The sequence below is a fragment of the Homalodisca vitripennis genome, chromosome 1 (genome assembly GCF_021130785.1).
Source record: "Homalodisca vitripennis isolate AUS2020 chromosome 1, UT_GWSS_2.1, whole genome shotgun sequence".
NCBI classification, from domain to species: domain Eukaryota; kingdom Metazoa; phylum Arthropoda; class Insecta; order Hemiptera; family Cicadellidae; genus Homalodisca; species Homalodisca vitripennis.
The window spans coordinates 141,645,667-141,657,500 of record NC_060207.1 but is presented as its reverse complement, the minus strand read 5'-3'; the positions used below and the strand labels follow the sequence as shown (position 1 = coordinate 141,657,500).

The 11,834-nt window shown below is 30.6% G+C and overlaps 1 protein-coding gene across 3 annotated transcripts in view; it reads left to right on the top strand.

Annotated features, from left to right (window-relative positions):
* LOC124372502 (atrial natriuretic peptide receptor 1) overlaps window positions 1–11,834 on the top strand; it is an 884,633-nt gene that overhangs the window by 769,248 nt on the left and 103,551 nt on the right. For all 3 annotated transcript variants that reach the window (XM_046830913.1, XM_046830916.1, XM_046830906.1), the window contains one exon: window positions 1,431–1,586. In XM_046830913.1, the coding sequence (XP_046686869.1) occupies window positions 1,431–1,586 (156 nt within the window). The remainder of the gene's footprint in view (window positions 1–1,430; window positions 1,587–11,834) is intronic.

The following is an 11,834-nucleotide window of genomic DNA, read 5'->3' as shown; positions in this document are numbered from 1 at the left end:
ACAATTATTGAAATTGGCTGCCAGAAAGAAATTTATCAATTCCTTGGCAATTACACCGGTATATATTTTTTTAAATCTCCGTCGTAACAGTAAATATAATTTCCAACTCGCTGAATCCCAGTTGAGTATGGTATTGTTTCTAGACTACAATATCAACACATTATCGCCTGGGGAATCAAAAGGTTTACATTGATTTGTGGCATATAATTAGTCATATGGGATAACATGTTTTTGTACTTTGCTTCTAATCCAGATCTTGCCTAATATTTTTAATATATCGTTTTTTTTACATAAAGTTGTTAGAACTAGAAGAGAAAGGACTGTGGGTTGTCAACAAATAGTCTTCATGCACGTTCACCTTAGGCTATTTTGTGGTTGTTATCTACCTGAGACACGTAGGCTATTATTTGTATTATATCATGTTTAATGGGTTCAATATGATTTTTAAAATTTTCTGTGTTTAGTTGCAATTTTGGTTCAGACAAAAACACTTTTACACACATGGATATATACTATGAAGAAATTTTAAATTTGCAAAAAGGTGAATGTATTGGTCAAAAAATTATTACAAATTTAAGTTAACTATGCAAAAGATCTTTTAAAAAAGTTCACTTAAAATTATGCAAACCAATAACAACCATGTTCACTACAAACAAAAACCTCACAAACGTGTACATTAACAAGCACAGTAGTTTCCTTCAACCACTATAGTATATATTTACTTCGTTTATTTGTTTATTGTCTTTATTACATTCGAATATATACTTTATCTTGGTCCCAGTCCCGTAACTAACTGGAAATAAAAAAATAAAACGTTTACAGGGTACTTGTTTATGTTAATACAATGATATTTGTTTTTAAACTGTTATTAAAGCGAATCGTAAATAATAACTCATAAAGTTTTAAGCTCAAAGGACCAATAAAAGCATTTATGTTAAAAACAATTTAGAATTACTCGAACTTTATTAAATATTTAAGAACGTCAAGGAACGGGAGAACAGTTATAGTTACCTAAAGGTGTTAATAGAAATGTTTGAGTTAAAATAATTTTTATTAAAAAAACTTGTTTGATAATAAGAAAGTCTGGATTCTTCTAAATAGGCGTTGCTTTGGATGAGTTTTTGAAAATATACTTTCCATTTTTATTATACAGACTAATCATGCCATTTGAATTATAATGTATTTTTTCTGTATAGCTTGAACTTTATACTATTACTTGGTGAGATTGTAATGCCCAAGTTATTTATGTTTATTCATATTTGTATTCTATTATACGACAATTTTGTTTGGCAACAACATTGTTGTGTTTTTGAGAAAGAAATATCATTATTATTACTGTGAAAGTATTAAATTTGTCTATTAGTATTAAAAGGATATAAAGGCTATATAATACGGAGGTTTGTACAAGCCAGTGTATCTGTCTGCTGCAGAGTTGCTGTGGACAGCACCAGAACTGCTGAGACAGAGACACCCCCCTCCAGAGGGCACACAGAAGGGAGATGTATATTCCTTCGCTATCATCGTTCACGAGATAGTCACTAGGCAAGGACCCTTCTACGTCGGTGACCTGCCGCTGGGACCTAAGGGTGAGTATTCACATTTGCACATGTTTGTTTGGTTTAAAGAGAAATGCCTATCTTAGAAAGAATTGTTTTTTGTTTGTTTCCCTATCTGTGTATTTGTTCGTCAGGTCCTTTGTCCTTGTTCTTAATTGTTGATAACTTCAAGTAGAATTTCTTCAGTATTTACATCGGTATGATAAACTGTAGATAGTATAAAATATTTGAAATATGTTACAAGGTAGGTGTATTTGTAACAGGCTTCGGTTAGGTTCTATGCAACATTGCAATCCTATAGCTATGTGTGATACTATGTTACAAGGTAGGTGTATTTGTAACAGGCTTCGGTTAGGTTCTATGCAACATTGCAATCCTATAGCTATATGTGTTACTATGTTACAAGGTAGGTGTATTTGTAACAGGCTTCGGTTAGGTTCTATGCAACATTGCAATCCTATAGCTATGTGTGATACTATGTTACAAGGTAGGTGTATTTGTAACAGGCTTCGGTTAGGTTCTATGCAACATTGCAATCCTATAGCTATATGTGTTACTATGTTACAAGGTAGGTGTATTTGTAACAGGCTTCGGTTAGGTTCTATGCAACATTGCAATCCTATAGCTATATGTGTTACTATGTTACAAGGTAGGTGTATTTGTAACAGGCTTCGGTTAGGTTCTATGCAACATTGCAATCCTATAGCTATATGTGTTACTATGTTACAAGGTAGGTGTATTTGTAACAGGCTTCGGTTAGGTTCTATGCAACATTGCAATCCTATAGCTATATGTGATACTATGTTACAAGGTAGGTGTATTTGTAACAGGCTTCGGTTAGGTTCTATGCAACATTGCAATCCTATAGCTATGTGTGTTACTATGTTACAATTTAAAATGTCATAGCCTCGTACTTAATTTACAAATTTATTTATTCAGCAATTCTCTCGTTATCACCATGTTCACCCATAAGACTAATGTAGTTGGCGCCAAAGCTCATCCAAATCCCAGGGAGTGTCATGCACCGACATTGTTCCAAGTGTTGCTAGTTTATAAATACAGCTTCATGCAAAATTTCAAGTCTATAGGTCAGTTTGTTTACATTTTAAACATAAATTACATTTTCTAGCCAGTCGATGATGACATTTTTTCTTAATGCTGCCTGTGTATCTGTCTGCAGGACTTCTCGAGAATAGCTATTAGTGATGGGAGTTATTTAACATAACAGAATAAACAACAGTTATCCCCGCAATGTGTTGCTAGAAACTTCCTGCTATTTTGTCTTCATAATATGTCATATGAGCAACGGGGTTATGACGAACACCAGAGTTGTAGGGTGACCGTTATTATTTCTTTGCCGGAAATCTATTTACAGCCTTCTTGTCTATAAGTTTTATAAATCCCTAGGGTAATTTATATTTTGTACACAAAATAAAATGTATGACTATGTTCATGCGGGTGCAACAGTTGTGTGAAGTATAGGCTTACAATTGTGCTTATAAGCTCAGCGAAGCCTCTTAAGTGACACGTGGTACGGCGTACTTCTACCTTGTATTATGATAGTAATATATTCCAAATACTGTTGGGTAAAAGTAGATCTTATTTTTAGTATGATCGTCGAAGAAAGTGAAATGTAATAACGTTTAAATATCGGTATTGTGGTTTACCTCGATCAGGTATACAGTTTATAGCATAACCTCTCAAGCCTACTTTAAATTAAAAAATTCTTGTTGGATTTAGACCAATTTATTGATTACAATACTTTTGTTTAAAGGCTTAAAACTTGTTTACTATTCAAATAACAAACTCTTATAATATAGATCTTTTAATGTATATCATGTTATATGTACACGTAGTGCTACCTGGCGGCTACTGCGGGAACTAACTGGAGTTAGAGGTTCTATGGTTCTCCGCTGGAGAGTAGCACAGTGTGGCTCAATGACACGCTGCGCTGTCTTGTTGTATTTGTGGGAACTAAAATGCCTTAGTGAATGTTTTACCTGCCGGAGTGCATTAATTATATCAAAGTGCACTTATTTCTATACTAAAGCGTTACAGAAAACAGTAAATGATGAACTACTTAAGAATTATGAAAACCTTATTCGTGTTTTGTATACAAATTCACCAAACAAGATTTTAGAGAAGAAGAATCAATTTCAGGGGTACATTAAAAACTTTCCCTTTTCTTCTGAACGACATTAACATTAGTAAGTTAGTATAAAGCGTATCTTTGGTGGCTTTTATTTCCTTTTGTAAATTAATAATAACAAAGAATTCTCGGAAACAACCGTATTTGTGATTAAAATGCGTTACAACATAATTAAATAAATAGTTATTGTATTTTCAAAGTTATAGTCGTTGCTTAAATTTTTTAAAGAGGATCTCATTGATATAGTTTTTAACTATTTCTGGAAACAAAACAATTTGAAGAATTTCAACATACTATACTTATAATAAAGTAGCACATAACATTGTACGCTACTGACAGAACAAATAATATGAATATGCTGTCGAAACTGTTGAAGTCTAAAAATCAAACAAAAACGACATTTAACACTTGATTCTTTTGAAAATTCAGGAAAGATAAAAGAACGTTATAAGTTTTAGGATACGAATTATAATACAATAAATGAGTTCTAAGAAAATAACTTTATAATTAATTCCTATTACTGGTTTATTATTATTATGTTATATAATTTGTATTTATAAATCACCACCAAATAGTTACACTGCTTAAAATATTAAAAGGATTTATCAACAATATTTAAAATTTCAAACCCGTTAAGTAATAATAATAATCTACTTAGCAACATTCTTGTGGGTTTTATCGTTTTCTCTCAAGCGACGTTAATCATTAAACGCACGTCTTTTATATTTATTATTTACCCTGGAAAACAAAGATGGTTTAACAAAATTGAATCCATCTCACAAAGTAAAATAGAATGTCAGTGTCACGTGGTGAATTCAATCCACGAAGCTCCAGCAAAGCCGAATTAATCCTCTCCTCTCCCTCACGGCCTTGTCCAGGTCCAGATAAACTTTTGAGCGGCTTATGAAACCGAACTGGACACTGTACTGAACTGATTATTGATTCTGAAATGCGGAACTGGCGTCCATGTGCTATTATTTCTGTAGAAATTGTCTAATTATCCTCAGAAGCAACAATACCTTGCAAAACCTAATTTACATCACAGCTTACAGAAATGTTTCTCGTGTCCCCAGATAGGTAATGGCCATTGGAGATAAGTTAGCTGTAATTGCGGAACCACTTTATTAGTTTGTAGCTTAATGACAAAGCTGAAAGTTGGTAGGTCGGTGTGTTAAAGTCAGATTAACACCGATTTCATGTCCAGCAGCTATATGATAAATGAATGTCATCAAAAACTGTTTCATTTGGTTGAGATTTTAGTACAGGCTGTTTAAATATAAAGGCTGTTAGAGCGAACAGCTGTTTATAAATACCATTTCTATGGTAACATAATATCTGTGAATAATTTGTATAGTTTGGATATGAGATATAGTATAAGGAAGTGATTTTTTTATATATGTCATATGGAAATTATATTTGTAATGCGATATAATTTAATATCATTAAATTTGTTATACACTTTCTCCAGAAAACCTTATTTATTTTCAAATGAAATCCTGGCATTTCCTCCACTCAACTTTCATGTAAACATTGTAAAACATTTTTATCGTTATCGCAAATAGTTTTTCTTTCAGCCTGATTAAAATATGTCCCAAAATACTGCTTCAAATTCGTACTACTTCTCATGGAATGACAAAAAACTCTTTTCTTATTTTATTTTCTTTATAAATAATATTTTACAGAGTTTTAAAAGATTTTCTTTTCAAAAATAAACATGTACAACTTTCCGGCTTTTTGCAATGTTATTTTGACTTTAAATGTTTTTAGTGCCATAGTGTTCTTTACCATGTTCTCTAATTAAATATAATATACTATATAGCCTGAACATGTAAGAATGAGAAGCCTATTTTTCTTTATTGTCCCTATCAAGATAACGTATACATATATAGGTTTCAGAAACCTACTGCAATGAAAACGAGTCCACTTCTGGCTGTTGCAACCCCCCTTTTGTCTTAGATATGGCAAGTATCATAGTGTAGTTTGCCTTATTGTCCAGAAGAATAAAATATACATACACAATTAGGACTAGAAGCCAACCACTGTCAACAATCATCTACTCTCGATGTAAGGTGGGAATTATTAATTAGTTCATACAACATTTCAAAATAATCGTATTTAATAGGTTTTGCATTATATTTTCGGATCTAAAGTTCTGGGATAGAATGGCTCGTTGAGGGATGTTAGTGTTTATTCCGCTGTTTCTTTAAGCGGAAATTTCCATATCACATTGTCAAAGAAGCCAACAAGTTTTGATTACTTTATGTGCAAACATTCACATATTTGTTCATTAAGAATGATTTTATAACATTGTTTTAACATAATTGCCAAAAGAAACTTTAAACAAAGTATTTCCAATGCATTTTTTTTTATTTGTCTTTAGTGTAATCTAAAATAACAGTTAAAGGGTTACCTTTTCTTTGTTACTTTCATTCCACTACTAGTTGAGCACTGTGTACTTAATATTTGATAGAATTAAAATGTTAACAATTGTTTAAGTCTCATTGTCAAGAACTTCAGCTGAAATATCAAAGAAGTTTTAAAAGTGTCATCAGCTTTTTAATACCAGTCAAGTTTGCAAAGTGAAACATAAATATTATCATTTAAAAATTTAAAGTGTTCATATAAACCTTCCTTGGACTTCAACAAATTTTTTTTAAGTATCCAAATTGATGAAACCAAATTGAATTTTCAGGATTAGCGCTTAACAACACTTAAGCGATTACGTTTTATTTATAAGATATATATATATATATATATATATATATATATATATATATATATATATATATCTTTTTTTATTAGACCGAAAGTGAATTTAATCAGACGGACCTAACTCTTTTTGACTGCAGTAACGTTTAAGTAGTACTAAGTTATATATTTTCTTCAGGACAAAGAGGCAAACTACAATATTGTCATTTGAAAAAGAGCCGAAAGAAGAAGCTTTATGACCAAAGTTGGTTTCCGTTGGTATATTTTTTCTTGATCGGAGCACAAGGCAAACTCTACAATAGTATTGGAAATAAGAAAGTGAATTTAATTAAGGAGAGGGAACTTGATTCTTTATAACCAAATTAGTTTATCGAGACTTATCTATGTAAAGGAAGTATCTTGAATTATGTATCAACGAAGGAATGACCTTTCTCTACGACATGAGGACTGGTGATCAAGTTGTGAAAATTTCCATTAGAAATGCATTGCAGCAAATACATTTTATTTATTAAAAAAACCTGTAATAAATTAATCAAATTTTCTATAATAATATTACAACACAATCATACGTTTAAATAATTTAAATACATTTTGAAAAGTATTGCTATTTATAGCCTTGAAAGCGTAGAATAAGCATAACAGCAACTGTTCTTAGTTATAACAGAATCTGTATAACTAAGATAAGCTTAATTCCATTCCTATACTGCACAGAATGTCGTATATCATTATGCACTATATCGCCATTACTATGCATTATATCATTAATTGCTGTTGTCTTCGGTTTAAGGATTCCTCCACACTGGACTAAAATAGTTTTTTACGTTGTATTATTATATAACACTAGTATCTGTACTTATTTCTTAGTTATTATTTATAATATTCTGAAAATCATTAAAAATTATAAATAAATAAACAGTTAAATGACGTATATCAATCGGGTATACAATATACACGAAAACACATCCGTTTGTGATTAATATGGGACAGGAGAGCCTTATTAATTATTAAGCGCCCCAAGTGATTTGGTAGTCAGCGCATATTGCGAGTGAATATTTCAGATGCTGTTGTGTTATTTGGTTGCACTGATTGCTTTTAAATAAAATCATATTTAACATATTTTCCTAAACGAATCAAACTCAAACACATTGAGTACAACAGTACGCATTTTGTGATCTTGCGTATTTAAAATTTGTCATCCCAGTATTCAGGCGCGACAACAAAATATTTCCTTTGAAACGGAGAAGGTATAAGCGGTTCAAAATGTATTAACGCAAGAGTTCAAACTGAAGTATTATGTATTATCTCATGAAATATAGGAAGAAGGAAGAGAAAGGAATTCATCGAGGGCTGATTGATTACTTCTATAAATCAAAGTCTCGGAAACAGTACATTACACCATCAATTCTATCAAATTGAGGATAAATTGATCTTATTTTAATATTTTAACTCGTTTGACGTATAATTATTATAAATTGTGCTATTTAAACAGGTAAATGACACTTATAAGCACTCATTAATATGCATTGAACTTTTTTTTAATTGTTGACCATACAACAAGGAAAATAACCAGTAAGCTGTAATGAAACGAAATTGAGTTTTTCCACATTATTTGCAATAAAGAATGTTAAACTTCACACTCTCAGCCCTTATGTTATATGGTAGCGTTAGAGATGTCTCAACTTTAATATGTATTAATACGCATCGACTTAATTAATTATTTTTTGTAGAGCGTTTGTATTTTTTTAATATTAATTGATCAATTGATTAAGTCGAAAAATGTTGAGTTTATTTTAAAGTACGACCAAAAAGAAACTAAGGAAGGGGTGCGTAATAATTACATGTTTTAAATGAAGCACCACACATTACTGTTTTTTTTTTAAATAAAGACGTAAAATACCACGTGGTTTAGCATTGTTTTTATGGTAGGTATGGTTTATCAAAATGGTTGCCAATGCAGCCGGCTCTTAAAAGTAATGTAGGGAAACATTGAATCACAAATCCCAAGTGATTGCCTCGCAAGCGATTACTGTCAGTAAATATCTGTTAGCAATTACCGGTACCAACTCAACGGTTTCTAAAGTTAAAACCTTCCTTATAGTCACTTTAAAAAATTAATTGTTTAAAAAATAATCCCTTTTTTAAAAACATATTTTTCTATAAAAGTGGCCGTTTATGACATATTTTTTATGAAAAATATAATCTTATTTAATGAACACTGTTGAAAATTTAGTTACATAACTTTGAAAATGTTTTCTATTTTTATAACTAGTCTCAATTAAAAATTAACATTATTAATCATCCTTAAAAATTAAAGATAATAGAATAGGCAGAGTTTTTACTGAAATAGATATTTTCAGCAAGATTCAACTATCAGGCCTGATACTACCGTAATTAATTATGATTACTAGTCATTGTTTGTGACGTCAGGTGATATAAATTTTTCCAAAATATGTATAATTCTAATATTAGATTATGCACACTTTTCAGAGTATAGTCACTGCTTTTAACAAGGGAGTAGTAAATGGGAGATTTGAGGATTAGAAGATCAAGGACTCTGGTTCATCGAGGACTTGAGCCCTTTGGCATTTACATGTTGACTCGATAGAAGTATGCATTCGATCCCCGGTGAATCCGCAAACAGTCCAGCGGTTGTAACCGGATAATTCAGGCCTCTGAAACGTGATTATATTGTATCAGCATTGTAAATTAGTCCACAATACACTCAAATCAATTCAAACTTTAAATTAAAATTGTTTTATTTTCACTCAAGTTATACCGTAAAGCAAATCTATTATAACAGATGAATTCTAGTTTAGTTACTCAACCTATAATATCATAGAACTAATTATCAATCAACTTTTAAGGATGAACATTAGCATGTTGCCATATTTTTTCACTGATATCAGAAACATACAAAATATAAATATACTGTTAGGTTCACACATTAATATGAGGAATAGGCTGTGCCTATGATTTTATATATATATATATATATATATATATATATATATATATATATATATATGTATATATATATTTATTTATTTATTTTTAATCAATATTATGAAGTGACGTTTGCAATATAATTTTGCAAAAATATTTTACTTCAATAAAGAGTTATTAATATTATTACCTTACATGGTACAAAGACAATTCACTAGTGGTGGAATATCCACGCTCATTCTACACATCATGCAAAGGGTTTGGACCGTTTCCTTTTGAGCATGTGGACTGTTTGACACGGTTTCTAAAGTGCTCACAAATAAAGACATATAACATGAAATTATTTATGGTTCTTGTTAATCCAATATCGATTATAGCCCATTATCGATACAAAGAAGAGTGGTGTGTATACGGATTTGATAGTTATAGTTTCCGTAGTTAAGTGACATTTCCTGAATTGCTTTATTTATCTCCACGTTTTCCTGAACGAAAATATTTTTTAACCAAACACCAATTCTGTTCAGTAAATTTACTAATTTTTTCTAACTCTTTTACTGTATCTTGAAACTGTCCCAAGATCGTATGAAACTTACCCAAACTTTATGTAAGTTTGCTGAGCTATGCGATAAAAATAGTTTTTTTTGTTTTATCACACCAATAGAGTTCATATTATAATAATACGATAATCCTTTGCTATCATATAATATTATTAAAACCAGTGTTATTAGTGAACCAAGAATTTCATAAATGTTATGTATATCAACTAAACTCAGTTTAAAAGTACGTGTGTGTAAAATGTGCGTTAAAGTTCTTTACCGGTAATTGTTTTCGGTTAATTTACAAACATATCCTCACGTATTTATTTAAGTTTGGTATCATCGGGTAAATAAATCATAGTGAGAGAAATTTCAGGGAATTTCCCTAAAGAAGCATTTTATATTATGTATGTAGATACATTGTTTTATTTTACTTGTTTCTATTGGGCTTGTTCCCTCGCAGATTTTTAATCGATATTCAACCTGAACGTGAACCGTCAAAATAGTTGTATTTGCTATAATAATGCAAATATACATATAATCGTTGTTAGAAAACAGCTATTATATAAGAACACGGTTTGCAAGTATAGTCGATTTAGAACAAGAGTAGACCTTCCACACGTGTATAAATGATACGCTGATCTTCCACTCACATTAAAGGTATTTCCAATATAGGCTACTTACATCTCCCTAGTTAACTTAACGTTATAACCTTAAGTTTTTATTTTGGTTAAATGTTAATAATATTGGCTAAACATTTGTAATAAACTATAATTTAGTATCTCAAACTGTTGTATAGATATTGACAACAAGTAAATGCTGTAAAAAGAAATTATGAATACTTCTATTGTAAAAAAATGTACTTCTTCCAACTGAGAAGGGCTATTATAAATTATGCTACATACATTCTTAAAAGTTTCTGGAGTATTTTAACATGCTGCGTGTTGAATTATTGTTGCTCGACGTCAATTCCTGTTTCCAAGTAATGAGTTTGTATGGGGGAAAAGCGATAAATAAAAAGTATAAGCGTACAATTATCATGTTTTCGTCTGTAACATTTTAAGAAATGGAAGAGGAGGAATATCACTCCACCCACTTCAAAATGAACATTAAAGACGTGGGCTGTGTGGGCCTAATTGGGACTCATAATCCAAGTTGGCTTAAGTTTAATCTCAGCGGCTGTCTCTCCTTCACTAATGATCGGAAATTGTCAATACCTTGTGCGTCATAGTACATTCTGTTTGGTTATTTGTATTGAAACCTGGATTACATAAAAAAGTAGAACATATATAATAAACAAAATTTAATGGGGTTTATTATAATGGATAAAGATGCTATGGATGATAAAGGTTCCCTCTTAATATACATTACCAAGTATCTTTATCTAATTACCCTATTACATTTTGTTTATTTTATATGTTCTACTTGTCTCAAGAAAGTAAGTAAATAAATCCAATCTGTATCTATTATTTGTAGAACAAAAGGACTAGTTATTTTAAACAAAGACAAAATAAAATATTAGTTGTATATTTTAAGAAAGTATTGTATATTAACCCATAATAATTAACCTTCAATCTGCTAATTCTATGAATTTCCAATGGGAAAGCTATTATTTCTACTTAAATATTTAATTTACTCGCTTCTTAAAGATGCTATGTAAATGTTTTGGGTATCGGAGTAAATCTATACTTCTTGCAAAACTCTAATGGAAGAAAACATAACAGTGGAGGATAAAACAGGCAGGTGGTAGAGGTGTAAAACATAATAATGTCATAAGTACCTCAAACAGAAAAATAGTCTAACCTAATGGAAAAATTAAAAACTTATACATCTCGAATAATTTTGAAGTAATATTCATACAGGTTTTTTGGTCATAAAACGCATCGAAAAAATATAATAAGCATTAAAATAAGAATAGAAGTTGGGGATGGATGGTAAACT